The 26,692-nt window shown below is 38.2% G+C and overlaps 1 protein-coding gene across 1 annotated transcript; it reads left to right on the forward strand.

Moving 5' to 3' along the window:
- Positions 1 to 5,777: 5,777 nt before the first annotated feature.
- LOC140340790 (pregnancy-specific glycoprotein 22-like) lies at positions 5,778 to 24,894 on the forward strand. Its single transcript, XM_072426170.1, has 4 exons — positions 5,778 to 5,870; positions 22,216 to 22,287; positions 23,878 to 24,225; positions 24,796 to 24,894. Exons 2-4 carry the CDS (start codon positions 22,242 to 22,244, stop codon positions 24,870 to 24,872), a joined length of 471 nt encoding a protein of 156 aa, XP_072282271.1. The 5' UTR covers positions 5,778 to 5,870; positions 22,216 to 22,241; the 3' UTR covers positions 24,873 to 24,894.
- The last annotated feature ends 1,798 nt before the right edge of the window (positions 24,895 to 26,692 follow it).

Below are 26,692 nucleotides of genomic sequence, written 5' to 3' on the forward strand. Positions count from 1 at the left end.
TATTTTTTTAGGATGATGGCTAAATTAAATTATAATTCTCCAATCATACAAACGGAAGATCCATTCAGACCTTGCACAAGTCTGAGGCTTGGCTGTCCTTCTGAACCCACATGACAGTACTAATCACTAAACCCCAGCATTGGTGAATGCTTTATACCCTGAAATAGGTATATGTTGGGTATTCTCATGGCTTCCAACAGTGCTTCCAAGGAAGAGCGAGTTTATGTGCTGCTGTGGGCCTAAAGTGGAACTTTTTTATGCCCTGCATGGGGCTTGCATTTGACCCTTACATCTAGTGCTGTAAGATACAACCTCATCAGTGGCTTAATTTAGTAGCAGAGGTGGTGGGATTACAGACCAGTGACTGCTTATAAAAGGCTTCAGCTGGTAGCAGCTGCTGAAATTTGGATCATATGACAGAAAGGACACCACTATATTATTCATAATACATCCCAATGAGAATAGTCATCTTTAATATTCAAATATTCCTCACTTAACGACTTACCCTGTTTCCCCGATGATAAGACACTGTCTTATTTTTTTTTGAAGGGCCAAAATATGCTCTAGGGCTTATTTTCAAGGGGATGCCTTATTTACCCATGAAGAAGACTACAGTACACAGTTATTGTTCATGTGCCATTCATGTCCACTTCTGATCAATCTTTTGATGGCCCTGCCTTATCATCGGGGAAACACGGTATCGCTGTATATTGTACAGCAGTGTGGCATCTCCCCTTCAATCTTCTTGGTTCCATTCTCCGTCCCGAGAAGCAATCCTCCTCAGTCTGGGTCTGCAGGCTGTTAGTGAACCTGTCACTGATTCCGGCTGCACATGAACAGCTCTGCAGACCGGCTCATTACTATGCTCTTCATTTAAACACCAACAATGGACCTGATTTATTAAAGCTCTCCAAGGCATGAGAGGATACACTTTTATTAGTGAAGCTAGGTATAAGCACACCATCCAATAACTTCAATCAGTGAGATCGCACCGTGACCACGCTTGCCATGGTCAGGAAGATGAGAACTGGCAGGCTTGCCAGGTGTTTCCTAAAAAGTAAAAGGGAATTCAGGAATACAATATGCTAGGTGATAATAGGCATTTGGGGGTAATAAACACTCTTTACAATTTTTAAGAGGCTGTATTTGTTTTATATGAAAGTAAAAGAGGTAAATAAGAAGGGTAAATAAACTGATTTTTTTGTTTGTTATTTTCCACAGCATATCAGAACTTTACTGGGGAAATATTTTTTTGGAGTTGTGTATATACATAGTTACATCAAGTCAAGTAAGTCAGGTTGAAAAAACACTTAAGTCCATCACAATTAACCTTTAGGGAAATAAACATTTCCCAGATATAAAACCCTATAAGACATAGTTGGTCCAGAGGAAGGCAAAAAAACCCTGGTACAATTAGCTCTACCAGGGGATAAAAGTTCCTTCCAGATTCCATGAGGCAATTGGATGTTCCCCGGATCAATAGTCTGTTATCTATACTTTAAATCCTTAATCCCCAGTTATTTTCTGTGCTTCTAAAAAAGCATCCAGCTTTTTCCTAAAGCAATATATAGTGGTTGCTGAAACTACTTCCTGAGGGAGCCGATTCCACGTTTTCTCAGACCTTACAGCAGACTCTTCTAGTCAAACTCTGGCCAGCGTGCCAAATCTGGCCCGCAACATCCTTTTATTTGGCCCCCAAAGGAATCCTAAATATGAACTGCAGTTGGCCTGCCGCTGCATTGAAATAGCACCACTACTACAATTCCCGGTCGCATGTCCCAATTATTCGCATATATAGACCAGCGGACTCTCTGCCTATTTGTGGGGCCCTGCATTGCACTGTTTTATAGACGCAAGTAATGCCAGGAATTGTTGTAGCTCGATCACTCGCGACTAGAGACCAGCGGGCTCTGTACCTATGCGTGGCCCCGCATTGGACAGTTTTATAGACGTAAGTAATGCAGGGAATTGTACTAGCGGTGCTATTCCAATGAAGAGGGAGTTCCAGCGGCGGCCACTCATAAGGTTTAGCCCCGCATTAGCCGCGTCTGCCATTTCCAGGACTCCCCCTTAGCTACACAAGGGAGGTGCCAGGAGGCTTTTGGAGGTACAGGAGCTTCAAGGTAAGCGCAAATTTCAAGGTTGGGACCTCATTTTGTCCAAGTTTTTAATTTTAGCCCACTGAGTATTTGAGTTTGACACCCCTGCCTTACAGAGAAGAACCCCTTCTTTATCCAGAGGTTAAACTTATATTCCTCCAGACGCAAAGAGTGCCCTTTTGTCCTTTCTAATGATCTTAAAGTGAATAATCGAGAAGAAAGTTCTCAATATGGATTATATATATATATATATATATATATATATATATATATATCGACAGGGATACTAGATAAATAGTCGTGTTTTCAGATACTTGACTTTCATTTATGAAATAAATGAATAATATAAAATATTATAAATAAAATATAGTCACTAAACGTGATCAGTTATTGTGTAGAATAATTAAATTTTATCAATAAAGGTTTTTTAATTAATTTTTCCAAACTGAATAAATTTACTGTATTACACTGGGGGAACAATTTTGAACAAATTTTTGTTGACTTCAATTTTTAAGCTTATTTACACTAAAATAGGTATGCTAATTCTGAAAGTTCAGAATTCTTCTATCACTTCAGGTTTTTTATCTACTACTACTTATATTAATGCGATTACTGTAGCGTGGATTTGTATAGGCTATTCATTTACACACAAGACAGTGTGGTGAGAGGTTGTTCGCTGCTCTATGTAGTGAATAAGCAAAATTTATTTTTCTACTTACACACGTATTTCCTTTCTTTCAGATCATGTCTGGCTCTGCAGTTTCTCCTCGTAAGTGCCTAAACAAGCCTGATTCATTTTGTTATATCTGTGGCAGTTTCACCATTCCCAGTCAAAGTGCGAATATCAGCACATTTGTGGAGCAAGCCTATTTGGCATATTTCAAAGTTAAACTTGGTGATCAAGAAAAGTCTTGGACCCCTGATAAGGTGTGCAAACAGTGTGTCGGGTGTTTACGACTTTTGACAAAGGGAAGGCGTGATAAGATGCCATTTGGTATACCTATGGTTTGGGGAGAACCAGGAGATCATTTCAGTGACTGTGTCACGGCTCCATAAGATCAAGTGGTGGACCCAATGTTTCACCAACCCTGCATGGGGCGCAGGGTCTAAGCAGCAGCTTAGTTTTCTCCAGAACCTCTAGAGGTGAGGATGTTGTGCGGCAAGCTACTGCCAGGTTGTGGCCCCTGTGTCTGCCAAGGCAGGTGACTGCTAACAATCCGGAACCAAAACGTAGTGCAAAAGGGAAATCCAAAAGAGCAGTCAGACGAGCCAAAAGGTCAGGGCAGGCAGCGAACAAGGTTGGTCAGGAAACAGGCAAGAAGTCAGAGCAGGCAGCGAACAAGAGTAGTCAGGAAACAAGCCAGGGTTAGTACACGAAGAATCTGGATCCTGGAAGCAGAGCCAAAGGAACTCCTTGTTCAGGCAACTTCCTGTTGCCAGGTCACTTCCTTAAGAATGGAATGTCAGGTGATGGGCATGGATCAAGTGAGTCGCAGACATCAATCATACCAGCAGAGGGAGTGCTGTTGCTGAGATAATCTCAGGTGGTATTCAGATGTTTGCCAGCAGAGGGAGTGTGTCTGTGGGATACTCTGGTTCCCTGAGGCAAGGGAACAGCTGACAGAGAATCACCTGACTTGGAACAGGAAGTAGGCAGAGTGTTGGATTCAGAGGCAGAGATGGTGCTGGCAACAGGGGGCTGCAAGGAGGGTGAGCACAGATCACCTGGACCTGCGGGGATCTGTGACAGACTGTTACTTTTTGTGTAGCCTTCAGGATATAACAAGAAAATTAAATGTAACATAGAGTACATTTAACATAGAGTAACATAGAGTAAATGTAACATCCTAGTCTACCATCGGCTATACGCCCAGTGGCTCATTCAGATGAACTCCCAGTGCCGGTTTTCATTACACTACCCTCTCTTGAAGAACATGATTATGGTGATGAAGTAGGTGACCACAACGATGAAGAGTTTGAAATTGAAGAGGATCCTGTTTATAAGGGATTTGATCAGCATGAGTTGAGTGATTTGACACGTGATGTGGGACTATCGAAGAAGGTTTCAGAACTCCTAGCATCAAAAAGCTTACTAGAAAAAGGAACAAAGGTATCGTACTTTCAAACCAGAGAAATTACATTTCTGCAGTACTTTAGAACTGACAGTGGCTTTGTGTATTGCCATAACATACCTGGTTTAGTGGAGGAAATGGGAATTCCAATCTATAACTCAACTGAATGGCGACTATTCATCGATAGCTCAAAGCGGAGATTAAAGTGTGTCCTCCTTCACAATGGCAATATATTTGAGTCAGTCCCAATTGGCCATTCGGTTTTAGTTTTGTGAAGAATATGCAGACATAAGCTTCCTTATTGGTCAGCAACACACACCAAGTATTCACGTTATCTGTGTATGTGGGACAGCAGAGCTCATGAAAGGCATTGGGTGGAAAGGAATTGGCCTCCAAGATCTGCCCTAAAACCAGGTGATCCAAACATTCTACATGAGATACTTGTTGATAGAATATTTTATTCCCCCCTCTGCACATGAAACTGGGTCTGATGAAGCAGTTTGTTAAAGCTTTGCTAACTGAAGGAAACTGTTTCAAGTACCTTATTGGCATTTCCTAGCCTGTCATTTGAAAAAACAAAGACCGGTGAGTTTGATGGTCCACAGATTTGGCAGCTCGTCATAGATAAACATTTCATCAGGACAATGTTAGAAGTCAAAAAGAATGCTTGGTTATCATTCAAAGCCATTGTCAAGGACTTTCTTGGAAACACACTAGCAAATAAATACACAGAAATTGTCCAGAAACTCTTGGAGAGCTACAAAATGCTTGGTTGCAATATGAGCATCAAGGTGCATTTTCTGCAAAGCCATCTTTCTGACTTCCCAGAAAACCTTGGAGCAGTCAGTGATGAGCAAGGTGAACGATCCAACCAAGATTATAAGTTCATGGAAGGATGGTATCAGGGTATATGGATGTACATATGATGGTTGACTATTGTTGGAACATCTGGCAGGATTGTCCTAACACTGAACACTCCAGGAAAAGCTATAAGCATAACTTTTTACCTTAACCGCTTACCCGATTAATTTTCAAATGTTTTACTGTAAAAAAAAAATGTCAAAGAGTAACAATAAATCCTTTGTATGAACAAAAGAAATTTAAATAAACAGTACATTCAAGTTATTATTTAATTATTTTTTCATTGTATATAAAATTTGTATGTTTTTTGACAAAAATGGAGGGTACCCTGTATCGTAAAAACAGCAAAAAAACTGGTGACAGCAAAAAAACTGGAGTCATTTCTGGATTCTCCACCCAAAAATTAGTAAAAAAACAAGTGTAAGATCTAACCCAACAAAAAATGTGTTCCCCAGTGTTAGTCAGGCAGAACCAGACAGTATGATGGTTGCTGTCCGCCTTGTAATGACAGAGATTTATCGTCACCGGTTATTTCTCGGCACAACATTCTACACGCCAGTAGATGAAAGAAAAAAATCTTCAGCATCCATGTAGACTCAGTTCAGCATTTATAATTACCCCCATTAAATCTTTCAATGCTGGTTCATTGTTTCCTTCCAAGCTGCCCCTTCTCTGCCCTCAATTCTTTTCTAAGGCCCTCCTCTGTTCTCCTGGGCTGCCCATGTGTTGTGTTCCATCCTACTCATCCCTCATCCCTTCCCCACACCCATTCATTTCTCTCCTGAGCTCAGCTTGTTGCAGACTAATAGATTTCCAGACACAGACACAGCAGCACAGGGTGAGTACACAGCTTGTGTTTCAGATTTCTGCTTGGCTTTAATGTTTTGTTGCATGTGCAGTTGTTTATTCTGTCCTTATCCTTCTCAGCATTAAAGAATTCTTTGAATTTTATAAATCAGTAAACCTAAGGGTCTCAGTAGACATTATACATCTTTTTTTGCTAGCTTTGGCCCTAAAATCTAGGACATTTTTCATATTCGGTATTTAAAAAAGGTGCAAAATAATTGGTGTGCCAAGTACCACACTGCAGTCAGATCAGTGAATGATACATTGTTTTTGTTATATATAACACAATAACATAATAAAAATAAACAAGGTCATAGTATTATAATTTACTGTACCGCAATGTATTTCTAACTTCAGCAGCTAGTGATCAGGTGCTCTTAGACATTGTGATGAAGGTCTTTTAAAATCTTTGGTGCATGTAATGGGTTTCCAGGAAGTGCAGTCTCCAAGCTGAATGGAGAATTAGACCACTAAGCTAAGCATATTATGCTATTTATACAAAGGTTCCATTCTTCTGCTTTATGTGATGGACATTATTACCCGCATGTGGATGCTTTTGGTAAACATAAGAAGAAAACATTTTTTTATTAGATGTTGCAATGTGTAAAGGATTTTTCAACATAGTAAGGAGATAGTTAAATCTAAAATGAAATCAGATGACTGTAACTGCATACACCCCAGAGAAACATCTGATTATTACAGCCAACAAAAGAATTGATTATACACAGTATCATGCAGAGACAGCTGAGTCTGTATATAGCACTGGATATAACCGCCATATGCTCACAAAGCTGCACAGTTACCAGTCCCATACTACAATCTTTTGTAAAACTGATTTGTTTAAACCTGTAATTCATTTAAGAGTGGGCACTTGTGGATAGCTATGCTCTAATGACTGGTACAGATATCAGGCAGAAATATAAAATACCTTTTAATGGAGTATAAAATGTATTTATTTATTGATAAATCATACATACATATGTTGCATAGGAATCCATCTTTATATCAGCCTCTATACATCTGAAGTCAGTCTAAGAAGGGGAGGAACACTGTGCTAAGCCAATCAGACAATTGCTAAACACCTGTGCACTTGTACTAACCTAAGGAGAGAGCAGAGAGATAACCTCATCTTTCTGCTGTTTCTTCTTCCTTGTTCATTCCCAGGGGAAAGGGTAGTAATTGCTTGACTGCAGCTAAGAAGAACTTCTGCTTTTGCTGTCACGAATCCAAGTGAGTAGTTATCACTATGCTGTAATATCTGTCTTGTAAATATGAATTATTACATGTTGGAAGTAATAATTCTAAAATGAAATGATGAGTTTGACAAGTAAATTAGTGGCCGCTCCTGTTTCCCATAGTAGAAAGTAGAAGATTAGTACTCCGATGCAGATACCTTACCGCGGGGGTGTCAAACTCAAATACACTGAGGGCCAAAATTTAAAACTAAGAACAAGTCGGGGACCAAACTTGAAATTTATTGAAAAAGTTGAGAATCCATAACTAACAAAAACAAACCCCTTTACACACACTTTAGGTTTAAAAAGACTAATTTTTTCTATCTATGCAGGCTGTGTGTTGTTCATCCTCTTACATCACAAGTTTGTCTGACACCAAATATTACACTATGCAGTCTCTAATGGAGCCATTTTAGGAGGTCAAGATGGCACACTAGGCCTGACTCTTTCTTGAGTCCCATGTTAATGGCTCCACCACCCACCTGGAACATCCTGAAGGAAAATACCTCTCCTCGGCAATGCATATGGAGGAGAGGGAACGCCCCAGAAAGGAAATCCCTCTCCTCTGCAATGCATACGCAGTAGAGGGAATGTCCCCTTCCCCCTGCATGCGGCTCCTGGTGTAGGCCGGATAGGACTACTGGCTAGGCCGTATCTGGCCTAAGGGCGGGAGTTTGCTGACCTCTGGTGTGAAGGAATAATGTCTATGTATTGCATGTATTGAAAATAATGATGTGATGTAGTAATGCACGCGGGCACGTGGGCGGGCCAGATGTTGTTTTGGGAATTCTTTGGGGGGCCAAAAAAAAAGGCCTTGAAGGCCAAATTTGGCCCGGGGGCCAGAATTCGACACCCCTGCCTTACCGCCAGGCTCCCCTGAAGACAAAAAAAGATTAACAAAGTAATACTGGATCAGATTTTTAGATGTGCAGATATGGTAATATATTAGAGAGCATATTTGACAGGTAAAAGCAATGACATGGGAAGAGAATGGGACTTTTCTTAGGAAAAGAACAACTGGAGTCTGATTTCAACCATGAGACAGGGCAAGGGAGTGCCTCATCTTGCATTATGACCCCGATTTGTCTCCTGTTAGCATTGAAGCAGGGAAGACCATACAGGGATCAAAATCTGGTACCAGCCAAAGTCAAAAATTGGTTCAATTTGGCAAAGCTTCTTGGTAAATTGTCCACTGACACCCCACATCTTGTTATTATACTCCTTTTGTTTTCTTGGCTCTTAGAACACTTGTTTCTTGTATGCTTTGTTAATAATTTACTGGCTTTTTTTACTTGCATATTATCTTTCTAATGTACAAAGTCACATAAAAGTTTTACTCAATATTACAATGTCTGCACCTGCCGACAAGGCCATGGCAATGTTTTAGAAATTTAAGGATAGAAAAGCAAAGGAACTTATGACGTCTTTGCAAAGAGAATTCACAGGTGCAAGACTGAATTATAGCTACTGTATGTTATTTTTGTTGTGTGTGCACTGCTGCAAATGTTTTCCTTTTATATTTCTGCACCATAAAATGTGCAAATGTTTAATCACCGTTTTGGGCACTTAAGGTTATAGGATCTATAATGATTTATCACAGCAATAATGACTTCTAATAACCCAAAACAAACTGATTTATCTTTACCATACCTCCTATTTATACCCTCCATCCAAAAAAATTTTCAACAATAAACCCCAAACCTAACATCTTCACCTAATGTACCTGAAAGTAAACCTGTCCTTTGACAGATTTCAAACAACTCCAAATGAATACAGATGAGTGAATGAAGGAGAGAAAATAAGGAAAGTGTAAGCAGCTACAGGGTTCAGCATTAAAATAAACTTTTTGCATTGAACAACGCACAGAATGACCAAGTTTAGCCTGACTCTCACTAAACCTCATCCTCCACCTAACCTGTAATTATTTTTATATATAAACTACATGGTGGTTTCTATCTATGCTCCTGGTGCAAACATATGTGTAGTAGTTCAACATACTTTGCTTTCGTACTTCCAACAGAAATAGTACTGAGTTTATAGATTACAATTAATTTTTTTTACCTTCCCACTGCTTTCTGCTCAGCCTGGTACAAATTAGGATGAAAACAGTAGTGACGGTACAAGGTGCCACATTTTCTAGCATTTGCTAAAATGCACACAATATGTTTTATCCTGTACTATATCACAACAAAGCAGCCAACATTTCATTTGATAACAGTAGAAACTTATCTGGAAATATCTGTGCAAGGTATGGTAAATGAGCAGATTAGCTGCCAATTTTGCATGCCACTTTATTAATCTTGTCAATCAATCAGTGGAAAGCCACAAAACATCTACTGGATGGACACATCTACTATATTCTGTATGTGCTGTAATGTCACTATGTGTTTGTATTGCATGTATAGGCTAGTGAAAGTTTGTTTAGCATATGGTGAGCAAATATGAGTACTATGAATAGTAACTAGCATAACTATCCTATGGTTACTAGTGCGTCCACCTTGTACATACCAACCATCCAATATGTATATTAGCCAGAAAATAGGCCTATGAAACTTTGTACACTTATTGAACTGATCTATAGCTGATTCTGAGCTGTCTCTTTATGCACTTAAAAAACACTTTACCATTGTGGGACAACATTTTAAAAAAAGCATTTTAGATTAAATAGCACTTTAAGAAAACTTTAAAGGTAGATCTCTGCAATTTGACACATATTTTTTTTTCCTTTGAAGAATTCCAAAGCTCCCCCTGACATATATCTAACTGTTAACAACACTGTTATTTATCCCTCTTCTCAGGCACATTTTCTTGGCGTCACCTTTGATTCTGCCCTCTTATTTACCCCTCATATTCAGAACATTTCCAGGTCCTGTCACCTTCACCTGTGCAAAATCTCCAAAATCCGCCCTTACCTGTCTCCAGAGACCACCAAACTCCTTGTACATGGTCTTATCATCAGTCGTCTGGACTACTGTAACCTCCTCCTCTCTGGTATTCCACTAACCCGACTCTTTCCTCTACAATCTAATATAAATGCTGCAGCCAGACTCATCCATCCTTCCCACGACTCCTCTTCTGCCGCATCTCTTTGTAGTTCTCTTCATTGGGTTCCATTTCACCTTAGATTCAAATTCAGGCTCCTGTGCTTTGCCTTTAAATCCCTCCACAGTTCTTGTCCCACTTACCTTTCTGAGCTGGTAGAAACTTGCCAACCTGTCTTCTTTCCACCACTGCATAACCCCCTCTTATTGTATGATACTTGTCTGATCCCCAACTTGCTAGATTGTAAGCCCTTTACTTTTCCTCTTCACTGTCTGTCTATTTGAAACCCCTAATTAATGTACAGCGCTGCATAATATGTTGGCCCTATAAAAAAATCTGTTTATTAATAATAATAATAATAATAATAATCATGCCCCTGACATATAACAGGAAATGTGTTGAGGACACAGGGGATTTCTGAATTTCTGACATGATCAACAGGTAGTTTATCAAATGGCTATTACACCTATAAACATGTTTAATTGCCAATAAGAAATAAAAGTTCATTCACTTTATACCCTGTGGTCTGAAAACAGTATTTGTTAAGTGTTCTCTGTCCTGGCTGTTTGTGTTTCCAAACATTTATTCATTCCCTCTCACATATTTATATGATACAAAGATTAATTATTTCTTAGTAAAATATAAACCAGGGTTATTTAGCATAACACATACAGCGTGCAAAGGACACAGGATGGCTCTGGCTTTCTAACAGGATTATCAGGTTTAAGTTTGCAACAATTTATTAAACAAATCAAAAAGACACAAATAAATGAAGCTCCATGTTATAAGGTTTTCCTTAGACTGGCCTCATATGAGAGGCCAACCTAAACAATGTATTCCATGTATATAAAGGCCCTCATACTACCTAGCTGCTGGTAAATCTGGAAAAGTGTTGTGTGCATATGTGGCCTGCTTTCAAATCTCTTAACTTTTTGAGATGGACATATGGACAATTTGTAGGTCAAAGTATGCAGGCAAATATCACCCCTGTTTTGCTCATCTTCAGGCCACAATACCAGAATTAGGTAACTAAATTAAGTGAACAGCCAAAGCCATTAGCTTGAGCATTATTATAGTTATAGATGGCACAGTGGCTGAGACGTTAGCACTGGGTTTGAATCTCGACCAGGACACTATCCGCATGGAGTTTGTATGTTCTCCCTGTGTTTACATGAGTTTTCTCATGGTGCTATGGTTTATTCCCACATTCCAAAAACTAGTTGACTTGTTTGACTTCCTCACCAAATTGACCCTCGACTATGTTAACCTCCCTAGAGGTAACCCGAGTGTGGTAGAAAAAAGTTGCTAAAAGCTGTAACCCCGAGTCACACTCGGGGTATGTAAACCTATGGAAGGTAAGTAAATACAACGCTTACCTGATCCGCCGGCGTCCTGCGCTGTCCATCGCCGCAATCTCTGTCTTCTTTCTTCTTCCTCCGGCCGGCTTCTGCACCCAATGAGTCACCGGGGAGTTACCGATGATGACGGTGCGTGTGTACGTTGCCGGTAAGGCGGGAAATTCAAAATCCATTTGTATTGCATTTAATACAAAATAACTGTATTGAATGCAATACATTGGATTTATATGTGTAAAAGCAGTACATTGTTTTAAGAACATTTATTTTACAGTATATATAATAGTATGAGTATAATTTTTAAAAAAGAAATATATAGATTTTTTAATTTATTCAATTTATTGTTTTTACATGTTTTTTGTTTCAAAATTTATTATTCTCATACTATTATATTATACTGTAAAATAAATTTTCATGAAAAACAATGTACCGCTTTTAGACATATAAAATCAGAAAGAAATGAACCGCTAGGGAGGTTAATGATATATGACTGTGGTAGGGATATGAGATTGTGAACCCTTTTAGGGACAGTTATTGATACAACTATGGACTTTGTAAAGCACTGAGTAATATATTGGTGCTTTATAAAAACAAGATAATAGGAAATGAGGCCATATCATAAAACTATTATTTGTTCTGTGTTATTTGTTTTGTCAATAACACACTTGTCAGGTATATATTGCAGTGAAGGGTTTTTAAAGGTACGCTCCAGTTAAAATTATATGCAGAAGCATATCTTCCTTGCTGATATCTCTCTATATTCTGGTGAACCTGGAACACATCTTCTGATGATGCTGGCACACCAGCCGTGAATTAATTTTTAAAGCCACCAATTAAATTAGTGGTTAGAGAGGAACTAAACCCAAAAGTGCCTAAAACAAAAAAAATACACAATCTTGCAGAGCAGCTCGATCCATCTGGAGGTCTCTTCCGTCGGGTCCCGCGTCGTCCTGGCATTTGTCTGCGAGCCGGACGCCACCATCTTCACCTCTTCTTCCTGGTTCTTCATCCTTTTTCCCACGAAAAGGCTCCCTCTGAGCATGCCCCATCATCTTGAGCATTCTGCGTATGCCTGAGCACCCAAGAGCCTCCTGGGATGCCTGATGTAGGTATCCCGGGAGACATATTTCTTACTTCCCTTAAAAGTATTGTTATTGTTGATGCAGAAAGAAAACTTTGCAATGCGCATATCTTCTACAGGCCTTCTACTGATGCTGGGAGAACTTTCTAACATTAAAGAAGAATTATAATTATAAAGTATAACAATTATATGCAGCATGGCACAATCCCATCTCCTGATGTTTTTTAGGGGTGGGCACACTTTCTGTTTTTTAACTCCTTGAAGAATTCTCACAAATTGAGAGCTAATCAGAAGGAGCTGCACTGAAATCCATCACTGCAGAGTATGAGGGAGAAGCCAAGTAACCAGAATTATTTTTTTTTTTTTGTAAAAGGATATTTTTTTTTTTTTTGGTGTTGAACATATGTGTTTATTTGCTGAAAATGACAAATAAGCATTATAACTATTGATCTGCTTTCACACAGCTTCCATGTTTACTGGGTGGCAGTGACATACTAATTATCTACTCCTAGGTGACCAAACAGCAACAGGCTACTGGGGAGGGACATGATGAGGACATTTATGACTGATCACAGTAATATGTCTATAGTTACATGAAAAGAAAATATTTTATTTACATATATCAGTCCGACTGAAGCAAATAGCTTCACACGTCAGCAGGCGCAGATGGCAGCTTCTTGTTTCATTATCTTGAGGAATTTTGATCCTTTTGTACATATGAAAGTACAAAAATAAAATTATTGTCCTGTTATTTCAATACTCACTCTTTTTGTGGCTTTTTATGGCTGCTGCCCTAAATTGGTTACAATGGGTGTGTAGTTATAATTAGGCTGTGAAGAACAAAATGTCTTTGATGAGGGAATTATGTTTTCTTATTTAAAAAATCCTTACCATAGATTTCTAATGCCCATGTAATAAACAGTGTATAATAAGTGGCACATCTGAAATATGTTGGTAGGGAACACAGTTGTTTATTCTGCAGTGTGCTAAGAGAATGCACAAACAGGGATAATCCTAATTTAAATCCCAGGCAGGCACACATTGTGCAGAAACTCTCTGTAGAGACGGTGCCAGGGTAAAACAATGTGTGATTGGACATTTCTTTTAATACATGAAACTGGGGAAGCATCTAGGCTGCATTGTTTTGTGAGTGTATACATCAATCTTTGTCCAGAGAGAAATAAAATAATTGGAGGAAAGGGGAAGATACAGTTCCTAAATCCAGCAAACACACTCACAATGCTGATTAGAATGCCATTGCAACATATGTATTGTGCTGTCATTAGGAAGTTAGAAACCCCATCTTCTGTCTTTTCTTCCATCTTCTTCTTCGGTCCTTTTTCTCCGTCACGTAGCCGCTGTGAAGGTGAAAAAAAAAAGACAATCTTACTGCGCATGAGTGAGATCGCCATTTCTTGACTAGGGTAGCTCAGACCTTTTTCCCCAAAACTTCCCCCCACACATAAAACCACCCCACCCCACTTGCCAGCCCCCCTTCCCTACAATCTTCCAAATAACACACTGACACCTGTTGCACTTAAAATCGCTGGCAAGCAGCCATTTATTTAACAATAAAATAACCAAATTAACAATTTCCATAAAATATAACTCTGTATATATATATATATATATATATATATATATATATATATTTATATAAAAGCATACACACATACAAAATAAATTAACAAATAAAATAACATCCACATAACATATAAATTAACCCCTTTATTAACATAGGAACACATTTCCTAACACAACCAACTGTTTAACCCAAACAACTAGGTTGCAGGTCCAGAAGGTAAAGTCTGCATCACAATTACATTGCCAATCTTGACCAATACCATCATGCCACACTGGCTCCTAGCAGCCCAGCCCTGCCTCAGGGGCCTACACTGTTCACCTCTTAAAGGGGAACCCCACCAACTTGGGTGCCCCCCACCATAACTAACCCAGGACTCTTACCTTCCACCAGACCTCAACCGCCTACCCCAACTCAATTTAACAGGGCGGGTGGGTGGGAATTTTTTTCCCTCAAAAAACTAAATTCTGTTTCCAACCTCTGACCCCTCTCTCTATCCCCTTCTCTCTCTGTAATTCAAAACTTTAACCCTTTCCCCCCTATTTTGAGCAGCCCGAGCACTCCGATCATGCCGCCCCTGCGCTTGGTTACCTGCTACTGGCCTCTCCTTCTCCTTGGTGGAAAAATCAGGGCATGCGCAGAAGGAGCAGCCAGAGCCTCCCGGTATGCATGATGTAGGTATCCCAGGAGGCTTTGCACTCCCATTAGGTTTTGATTGCTTAGTCGATGTGAAAGTGGCGTTTTTTTATTTATTTTTTTAAGAGGGTGTTGCACTTGAAAAACAACAACAAAATATTTACTTTATTTAGAAGGGTTGTCTATCTAAAAGTAAAAAATTTGAGTGTAAGTCTGCTTTAAGGGCTTGCTTGGGCATGGTGAGAGAAATTGCCTTTTTTTTCATGTGAGCCTTGCAGAGGACACTTGGCTACTAGGATTCTAAAGCTGTTTAGTAAGCTCTACTCTACATTCTGCAGAAAATATGTCTGCAAAAGATTTAATAACAAATCAGAAAACAAAGCAGTACTTTAAAGAGACTCTAATATGTTTTATTATTATTGGCACAGGCCAAGAAAAAATATCAACTTTTTGCATTTTAAGACAAAACCTGCTTTGTCTGTCTAATGTAAAAGTAGATGTGTCTCTTGTCTGTCTTAGCTTGTCAGTATAGATACTAAGAATGATTTATACCCAATAATGAAGCATTCCTGGAAGGAATGTTGTACTCCTACTGAAGCTTGCACAATTAATTTATTCTAAAAGAAACCAGTGCCAATGCAGCTACTGGCAGACACAAAGCCTTAGGTAACTGGCACCCATTACCAAAATCTAGACCCATATTTGCTTTAGGTGTTCAAAGTGACAGTTAAATTTGGCAGATGCTGTAAAACCATAAAATGTAACTGACTCTAATTTGGAAGAGAATTGATGAAACATTTTATAAAACTTTATAAAACTGTGTGACCACTTCTGTTAACCTCCTGCTGAGCTGGGACTAGGGAAGAAGTCTTTGGATATGTTACAGACATGTTTACAGTTAGGTTAATGGTAACTGGCATAAATGACCTATGAATTATTCTAGCATATCTGCCCACCCTTTATTTATACAGTATGTCTCTGAACACCTCAGAATTCATTCGGCTTCTTCTGTCCTGTGTCACAGCATGGATAAACACTAGTGTCCCAGTGCCACTGGCAGCCATGCATGCCCAAGCCATCACACTGCCTCCGCCATGTTTTACAGATCATGTGGTATGCTTTGGATCATGAGCTGTTCCACGCCTTCTCCATACTTTTTTCTTGCCATCATTCTGGTAAAGGTTGCTCTTGGTTTCATCTGTCCAAAGAATGTTTTTCCAGAACTGTGCTGGCTTTTTTAGATGTTTTTGAGCAAAGTCCAATCTAGCCTTTCTATTCTAGAGGCTTATGAGTGGCTTGCACCTTGCAGTGCACCCTCTGTATTTACTTTCATGCAGTCTTTTCTATATGGTAGACTTGGATATCAATACGCCTACTTCCTGGAGAGTGTTGTTCACTTGGTTGGCTGTTGTGAAGAGGTTTCTCTTCACCATGGAAATGATTCTGCAATCATCCACCACTGTTGTCCTCCGTGGACGTCCAGGTTTTTTGGCGTTGCTGAGTTCACCGGTGCTTTGTTTCTTTCTCATGATGTACCAAACTGTAGATTTTGCCACTCCTAATGTTGTAGCAATTTCTCAGATGTTTTTTTTTTCTGTTTTTGCAGCTTAAGGATGGCTTGTTTCACCTGCATGGAGAGCTACTTTGATCGCATTTTGTCTGCTCACAGCAAAATCTAACACATACAAGCACCGCCCCCCCCCCCCCCCCCCCCCCCCCCCCCCAAATCAACTCCAAGCCTTTTACTACTTAATTGATAATGCTATAGCAAAGAAATTCCCCACACCAGCCCATGAAATAGCCTTTGAGTAAATTGTCCAATTACTTTTGAGCCCCTGAAATGAAGTGATTGTGTAAAAAAAGGCTTTAGTTCCTCACATTTTTATGCAATCTTTTTGTTCAACCCACTGAATTGAAGCTGAAAGTCTGCCGTTCAACTGCATCTGAGTTGTTTTTTTATTTAATTAATTGTGGTAATGTACAGAACCAAAATTAGAAAAACGTTGTCCCAGTCCAAATATTTATGGACCTAACTGTATATATATGGGGGACACAGTGGCTCAGAGGTTAGCACTCTGGCCTTTGCCTCAGGTTCAAATCTCGGCCAGGGCATTATCAGCATAGAGATACACTCTGGCTTTCTCCCACATCCTAAAACATGCAGTTAGGTTAATTGGCTTTCCCCAAAATTGACCTTAGACTGTATTAAAGACAAATGACTATGGTAGGGACAAAAGATTGTGAGCCCCTTGAGGGACAGCTAGTGACTTGAATATGGACTTTGTACAGTGCTGTGTAATGTGTCGGCGCTATATAAATTCAGTGAAATAATAATAAAATATTCACAACAAAAAACAATGTACCAAAATTAGGTCCTGGTAAATGTATGTATAACACCAATGTAAATATATCTCAAAAACCTCTGTGTCGTCCTCTGTGTCCCTTAGGCAGGATTCAGACAGTTCTGAAGACACTAAAGCATCCTACTAATTTAAATGGCTGCCTAACATACCAAAGCAACCAAATATATTCATAACACAGGTGTGTTGGTAAGGTGCATAGGCAAACTATTTAGGAATGAATGGCCCTGCAGTCCACTTACATAGTTTGTTCCTATATTACATAGATGTGACTCCACCTGAATGCTCATCAAGCTTTAAAACAGTACTGGCTCCTCTTTTTTAGATCTTCCAAAACAGCCAAGCAATCTGCCTATACTGTTGCTAATATGAAGTAAGGAGATACTCCAGAAACTTGACATCTAGACTGAAATCTGTGTCTAGCTAAGTAATTAGATGACTACAAAAATTACTTCATCCCTGCTTCTAAGATGAAGTAATTGCAACCCCTCCCCTTCTTTTAACTGAAGTAATGTACCTGGTGTACTGGAATTACCACTCCATTACATCCTGGTTCAGTTTCAAGCTTCTTTTTCCACCTCTAGTCTGCACATTGCACAATGGAACGTTTCTATGCATTCAGGCAATCGATGCAGGAAGTTACAAACCTGACTCAGAAATAGTGTTGTCACCTACGTGACAGTTATGTGACTACGTGTCACGGTTATATCATCGACTGTAAAAAACTACACACCCTTTGGCGACTGTAGACTGTGCAAATATAAATTTATACTGCTATATTCTGTCTGAAGAACCACGCTGTGAGCTGCAACTTTGAGCCATACATTGGTAGTAAGTAGTAATTTTGGTATATTTTGTTTTATGTTTTTTTCTGCTACAATAGAGAATTTGGTATGAGCTAAAGAAGAATTAGATAGAAAAGAATTATTTTTAGTAGATAATAGAATTATTTAGTGGGCAACTGTGACAATATTTTAAAAGTCAATATAACAAGCGATCTTATCTGACTGATAGCTCTTTTCATTCAGCAAAATGAATGCACATTGGTTGTCAGGATAACTGACACATTCCAGCATGTCTTGTGGCTGCCGGGACTGAATTAATTCCTGCACAGCAGCATGGGAGTTACATCATCCTAGCCAATCAAGATAGATGGAGAGTAAGCAAGAAAGAACAAGATGGCGGCATCTGAAACAGACTGTGGATAGGTCAGTGTACACTATATTATAAAAAAAAAATAATAATAACTAGTGATGGGCAGTTGTTCCCCAACATACTGGAAAGGTATAAACTAGAGATGGATTGCAGTGTAGAACATGTAGCACCACCAATATATATATAGATTTTGTGGTATCAGAGTGCAGTGAACATGAGTTGTAAATTAAATGAAATATTGTAAACACCGGCTACTCAACCCACAGCAGATGAGTTTCTATTGACTAGTGGTTGTAACAATATGAAATATTAAGGTGTGTAGTGTATTTTGTGAGCTATGTATACTCTGACACTTCCTATTTGAGAATGGGGTCTATCTGTTCATTGGAAACATATGAGACAAACCTACATTTGAAAGATGATCCATATCTTATAATATTATTATTATTATTATTATTATTATTATTAATAATATAATAATAATAATAAAATAGCCACCTAAAGTCTACATGCACTATTATAATTATTTGTTGTTTGTATTTTTTGTATGTTGGTATTTTTTATTATTAATAATAATAATAATAATAATAAACAGTATTTATATAGAACCAACATATTATGCAGCGCTGTACATTCAATAGAGTTGCAAATGACAGACAGATACATACAGTGACACAGGAGTAGGAGAGGACTTTTAGACAATCATATATAGAAATACTGCTAAACATGCTGTATTCTCAGTGTTTCAAAGTCAAAATAATAAAATAAGAGACATCCAATACTAATGTATTGGTAGATTAACTCTCGATATATAAAAAATATTATGTATTATCCAAAATAGGCAGAAAGGAGGGTCTCACAAATAGAAAAGAATTAAAGAAATGTAGAGGTCAAGGAAATATTTGTCACAATCGTATATAATAGAGTTGCATTGTATCCATGGATCCCATGTGAGAGTAAATTTACTTTGTGTATCATTATGTAGGCTTTGTCAATTTATCATTATTATTATTCTGCTTGTGTTTGATTAATAATAGAATAGAAGGTAACTATAGATATTGTACACACCCATTAACACTTCACTCCATGCACAATAGAAAAAAGTAAGACAAATCAGACACATAAATGTGGATAAGTTTTGGTTGTGGCCATTTATTGCGGAAACTTAAATAAAAAATAAAACTTGAACTTTGAGGTTGTTGGGTATACAATGTTTATGTTTTGGTTTATTGGTTAATTCATTTTAAACTGTAGCACTACAAATCAAATATAATTGACCATCTTCAATCATAATCACTGTCTATACGTCAGCCAGAACTGACCATCTGACAAACTTGTGGACCTGATTTATGAAAGCTCTCCAAGGAGAAGATAGACTATCATGGGATAATCTGGTATTTCAGCAAACATGTAATGAATCTGATGCAGAATGGACAACATTTATCTACTAATATCAAATGATTTTTCATTCCAGGCTCTTTTCAAATAATTCATTTTAGGTTTGCTGGATTGCCCAGGTTCTTTCATGATAGTCTATCTTTTCTGGGCTGGGAGAACTTTAATTAATCAGGCCCATAACGCAGGGAATGAGGTTATGTAATGGGGAGTGGCAATCCTATGGGGTCACTACTTTTGAAGCCCTGGCATTCTTCCAACAGCAAGCTATTTGTCTGGTTACATACAAAAATAAATTGTTACAATTGTTTTGAATGTGCCTTGTGTACTTAAAAACATTTTACTGTCATTGATGCTTGTGTCCCATTAAAGGATTTAACCAGAATTCCTGTTCTGACTGACACCCGCTAAACAGAGAGGGGGTTAGGGAGGAACTCTAAATAAAGACATGGGGCCTGATTTATGAAAGATCTCCAAAGCTGGAGAGGATACACTTTTGTCGGTGAAGCTGAGTGATCCAGAAAACCTGGAATGGATCTGGTCCAGAATTGAAGACATTTCCTAACAAATAGCAAGTGACTTTTAAGAAAATCCACCCAAATCAGTTTGCCAAATCACCCAGCTTCAGTGTTGTAAAGTATATCCTCTCCAGCCTTGAATAGCTTTAATAAATCAGGTCCATACAGAGCAGTAGTTCTACTCCCCCTGTTTGAAATATCTGAGCTCCAGGCAGATAATAAATCAATGTGTTCATTAATAAACTGCTACATTTAAGTTACATTTAAAGACACAAGTACCTTAAATTAACCTAGTATAAACCTCTGGCAGTCCACTGTACAGCTGAGTTCAGAGCGGAGCAGATAGAAGGAGCACAATGAGCCAATCAGTTGTACTGCAATGCAGGTAGCATGCTAATAGGAGAGGAGAACAGACTGACAAAGGAACTGTCCAATCACCAGCTTGGGAAAGGACAAGTGTTACTAGACATCAGTGAAAGATCCGGTACCCTCCCCTATCAGTCAAGGCTGTGCTGTGTAGCGGAGCTGTTTAAATCTCAGGATTTGAGGAACAGAAATACAAATCTTTTGAAGGTAAAACCACTTTTTATGTATGTCATCTCTGATGATCTGGAGATTAGCTTTCACACGGTTTTTGGAAAGTGTCCTAGATTTTGTTTGTTTATGAATGAAACATAGAAAAAGGTGTGAACAACATTTAAGGTGTGTTAATAGGCAGCTGCAGGACAGATAGTACAGAGTCATGTCTTTAGAATGGAACTAAAAGACCAAACAAAACTGTTAAAGTTCTGTGTTTACACTCCTAGCAAAAAAATAAAAAAAGCCAATCACCAAATAAAAATTGCACTTCTATCCACAGTAACACCAGTTGTCTTAAAATGTTATATTACATTTTTACATATTGGGGAGGTGCAAAAAGAGACAGAGGGACCCTGGAACCAGGGGAGAACATAGAGAGGTGCGTCGACCCCCCTGTGATCCTTGTCCTGTGCCGTCTCGTCTTCTCCTTTTTTCTTGGTTGTTCTTCTTTGGTCACCTGATCTCACACTGTGCAGGTGCGAAATCGGGTAACACGCTTTCCTGAAAACGTATGCGCATGCGTGAGATCTGCACAATTTTTTACATTTCAGGAATTCTGTTCTGCGTTTGTCCGAAATCATGGCATGCCCTGAAAAAGCAGCCAGCAGCCTCCAGGGATTAGTGATGTATGTAATAATAATACAAGTGATAATATTTAAAAATAATATGTATGCCAGGAGGCGGCAGCGGCAAAGATGGGAAGGGTAGGCGCCCTCCCCTTTCACAAACCTTTTAAACAAAAATTTAAAAAACAACATATTTTTTCATTACATAAACAGGTTATTCACTCTTTTATATAGCGTCAAAAATGTGGTGGTCCGCTTTAAGTAATCTTGTGAATTTGTTGAGGAATTTTTTGTGGAATTTGTAGATTTTTTTGTGAGGTATAAAGATAAAATCTGACACTTGATACTTTTTTAAAAAAACTTGTAGATTGAGAAATATCCCACTCAGAGGAATGGATGGCACTCTTCTAACACTTCTTTCACTATTACCCAACTATCCTCTTGGCTCCATTTGTACAATACACAGCTTTGTTACTCAGACAATTGGCTAGATACCATTCTGTATACATCATTGACCTGTTTCTTGTTTATTATTAATATATTTTGACATATACTATTCATATGGTTTTATTTATTGTTCTATTGGTGTTATACTGTTTATACTGTTATACTGTTAATTAATAATAATAATAATAACTTTTCCATGTTAAGGCTGAACAAACCACATCACATTATAATGATGTTACACATACAGATTGTCTCTATTTATACAGTGCAAGTCACATTCTTACCATACCTGATAAGAGAATAAGTTGGAAGTGTGAAATATGAAGGTACTTAACTCCCTATTGACAGGAATTTGTAATTCTCTTTACATTCCTTTTTTTACATAGGTTGGCCCCTCTGTGAACTCACAGAAATGCTAGGAATGTGGAAGTCCTGGGTGCAGGCCTTGTTCCTCGGAGGTAAGGAAGTTTGGAAAAAAACATATAAAATACTTTCTGTTTGGAAAAATTGTGTGTGAGAATGTGATTAATATTATGATCGAGTTATCCTATTTGTCACTTCAATGAATTTAGCAAATAAGATGAAGCTCTACTCACGTCAATTATCCAATCGTGCAAGAAAGAAAGTGATATTTTGGATTTTCAATTCAACAAAAAATTGGGTTTTTGGTAAAAATTTCAACTTGACTTAAAAAAATTTAGATATCAAAGGTATATTGGGTCTGATTTATTACAGCTCTCCAAGACTGGGTAAGATGGGTCACTCAGGTTGTCCCATGATAGTTTTCACCAGCCTTGGAGAACCTAAATAAATTAGACCCATCAAAATTGGTTGGTGGGGGAAAAATTGGAACCTGTAGGAGCATTTACAATGTTTTTCTGATTTAGATATAGGAGGGAAACACATTTATATAGCAGTTAAAGATTGATTAGCATCAAGATGTTACTCACTTATACAATAGGTTGTAGATGTCTTCAGTCAGTCAGAAACATGTTACTTTAGAGATTGTTTTTATGAAAACAGCACTGTTAGTTAGAAACTCAATGTGCTTTATTTAGAGATGTTTGATTGTGTATACAAGACTTGGCTTAGTATTAGTTTCAGTTCAACTTCCATGAAACAGTGTATCAAAAGTCTAACAATAGTCTAAAACAGAGGTTGCCAACCAGTGGTCCCTGAGAAAATTGTAGAAAATGTAACCTACTTAAGTAAAGATTGGCTACAAAATATCACTTTGATTATAACAGAGATAAACTTAAAGGTTGCTGTACAAAAAGTTAAATATCTGTTTCTAATAACTATAGAGAATATGGATGGCAAATTAGGCAAATTTTACATCTTTGTTTAGTGCCTTTGTCAGGTTGTAACAACCTTCTTTGTCTCCATTTGATGCCATTCAGAACAGAGGGGGTAAATAGATAACTAAAATAACGCTGCTCAGCCTGGTTGGTTTCTTTTAAATCAGTCACAACCAGTAAGTTATATGATAAAAGAATCTACAGCCAGGCAGAATAGCCAGTTTAGCAACGCCATTACAAGCCGAGCTGCAGAAAGAGAATGGCCCAGGGTCTAATGCACCCTGCAACTGGACATCGAATGAGCACCGGTACACAATGAGGTCAGCCCTGTACAAATGAGGTCAGCAATCTACAAAGAAATAGAGCCCTGATTGGCTGCCGCTCCTATCTTTCCCAGTGGTTGAGATACTTGTGGGGGGGCTTTTCAGATATGTATGTTAATAAAACAGGACTGCAAGGTGTTGTTATTATTTGCCCACAGTTCAGATTTGATGGTGCTGGATTCATTACAAACTTAGCGAAAGAGGGCTATTAATTTTCCATCTACGTATGGAGCTTTAGGGCTGCTTTTTGCTCACAACTGGGCCTGATTCATTGAAGCTCTCCAAAACTGGAGAAGATAGACGTACATGGTAGAACCTGGGTGATCCAGCAGGAGTGTAATGATATCCCCTACCCCTCCATCTACAACATGGTTGCAGTATAGAATAGAATTAGCAGAGCTCACCAGGTGTTTTTCTTCTTTTCCAGTTACCTTCTTAGTATGGATAAATTCAGCCTTTGGAATTAAGATTGACGTGATCCCATCTAATCCTAAAGTTGGAGATACCGTCACCTTTAAAGTAACTGAAGTATCTGGAAGTATTCGATTTGCTACTTGGTATCAAGGCCAAAGCACAAGTGCCCCCGACCAGATCCTGAACTTTTTCCCTCCCGATTCAGAGATTCATGGTGACAAATACTTTGCGCAAGCTCAAGGTCAAGCCAACGGTTCCTTAGTGATCAGCAAAATCATAAAAGCCTTTGAAGGTTATTACACAGTGCAAATACAAACAACAGAATCTCTACAACAGAGCTCAGTACAACTTACTGTGAATGGTGAGTCTAACAAGTTTGTTAAGGAAAATTGGGAGTATCATTCTGTCTAGTATATAGGTCCAGTATCCCCCAGTTTTGAACAAGGAATGGAGCATCTAACCTTATAGATTACCTTTGTATTGAACGTGTGTTGTATGTCTAAAATATACCTTGCTAAAAATATATTTATTTCATTTAGCCTAAAAAACCCTAACTTCTTTATCTTCTATTTTCATTATCTTTGCTAACAAGTTTGCTGTCTGAACAGTCACTGATAAAGAATTAGAATTGAAGGATTTTATAATCCCTGTGGACCATATAAATGGTTGGTTGGTTGATTGATTGAATTGAGGCCTCAAGTACTCACCACTAGAATCACCAGTAAAAGCACCACTAAAAGCACTCATACCAATTTTAGTGCTTTTGTCAATTAGTACTACCTCCTGGTGATTTTTTCGTGTTCTCAGTTTTTAGGTCCACTTTGATTTTGATTGATCATTCAATACTGTACTGAAAATTTCAACTTTACTACTAACAGTCTTTATTGGATAAAACTGACAGTGATAAAATTGGACTTTTATTTTTCCCCAGGTGTCATCTCCTTAGCTTTGTCTCCACTTGCACTCTTACTAGGTGTGCTGCTGCTTTCGGATTTTAATTTTTTATGACAATAAGAAGATAAAGATGAAGGTAAGAAACAGTAAATAGAACTAATTCACAAAACTCCTAGGTAACAGTATAAAACCACCAAAAAGTGAGCTTTTGAATCTTCTGTTTATGCCTTAATGGTTTGTTTTGGTAAATAATTTTATTTTGCTATATTTTATTTATTTAAAGCTTTAATTACCAGTGGTAGAAATAGGGAACAATGCTTTAATTGGGAATAATTTAAATTACATGTTTGATAGTCTTACATAACTTCGGCAGGGGAGAAGGTGAAAGACTCTCATTACAGTTTGACATTCAAAAGTTTTAAAGAATAAATGTTCTTGTTTTTTACAATCATGAATTGGTGGTGCCAAAAATTACTGAACTGGCAAAGAGTGAGCGGTGGCTGAAAAGTCAGACGATAGCTGGAGCATCAACGCAAAGCCTTCTTTTAGCTTTACAAATCTTAACTGCACAAATCTGCAAAAAAAGGGACCGTAATAAAATAGTAATAGATGTAATTATCAATACAAAATAAAATGTTAAATCACTTCTTGTCCAGGTTTATTCTATATGCCGGTGATGAGGTGACAATTTAAGGTGATGAGGTGATGAGGTTAATTTAAATTAATGCAGGTGATGAGGTGATAAATTAATCTAGTCAAATTAGTGCTCTGGCCTTTGCAGCGTTAGGTCCCAGATTCGAATCTCGGCCAGGACACTATCTGCTTGGAGTTTGCAGGTTCTCCCCGTGTTTGTGTGGGTTTCCTCCGGGTACTCCGGTTTCTCCCCACATAAACATGCAGTTAGGTAATTATCGGTTACCCGCCAAAATTTACCTTAGACTGTATTAAACACATATGACTATAGTAGGGACATAAATTGTGAGCCCCTTTAAGGGACAGCTAGTGACATGACTATAGACTTTGTACAGCGCTACATAATATGATGGTGCTATATAAATACTGTTTAATAATAATTCAAATATTAAAACCAAAAGTATTAAAATATATATTATTACGAAAAAAAATGTAACCAGTATGTGAAGCTTTAGGTTCATTTTTCTGTTTTCCAAGCTATAGGTATCTTTTTTTTTTTTTACGGAACTGAAAACCTTAAGTTTAAATCCATGCATGCAGCAGAAATCAGTGTGTTGACTCTTCCCCCTTTTTCCCATTTGCTCCCTTCAGAATGCTTAGGGGACAGACACAATAATTCTGAAACAACCTTTTAAAATGAAACAAAGAAAGTCGGGCAACAATTGAATTTAAACTTTCATTCTGATAATGTTTGTAGAGTTTGGTATACTGTCACCAAAAGCTTTTATAAGGCTCATCTACAAATTATACTTGTAAGAATCTACTAAGTCTTTTTTTTAACCTACATGAAGCTTTATTTTATAAATGACCAGGTGTAGCCATTGTGCTTTTTTTTATGATTTACTTGTATTTGTATAGGGCCGACACCTCGCACAGCTCTTTACAAAGTCTATAGTCATGCCACTAGCTCCCCCTCAGTGGGGCTCACAATATAACGTCCATACTAATGTCATACAACATTAAGGCCATTAGTGTAAGTCCAATTCTGTGGGGACGCTAAATAACCTGACTGCATGTTTTTGGAATGTGGGTGAAAACCAGAGTGTCTGGAGGAAACCCACGCAAACACAGAAAGAACATACAAACTCCATGTGCTGGCTGAGATTTGAACCAGGGACATAGCACTGCAAAGGCCAGCGTGCTAACCTCTGAGTCAATTGTGTGGTTTATATAATATTTTGAAGGTTTTTTTTTTTTGCATGTGCAATTTATCCAATGCTTTTTCTATCCCACCTTCCCTG

This window comes from Pyxicephalus adspersus, chromosome 11 (assembly GCF_032062135.1).
Source record: "Pyxicephalus adspersus chromosome 11, UCB_Pads_2.0, whole genome shotgun sequence".
Taxonomy (NCBI): domain Eukaryota; kingdom Metazoa; phylum Chordata; class Amphibia; order Anura; family Pyxicephalidae; genus Pyxicephalus; species Pyxicephalus adspersus.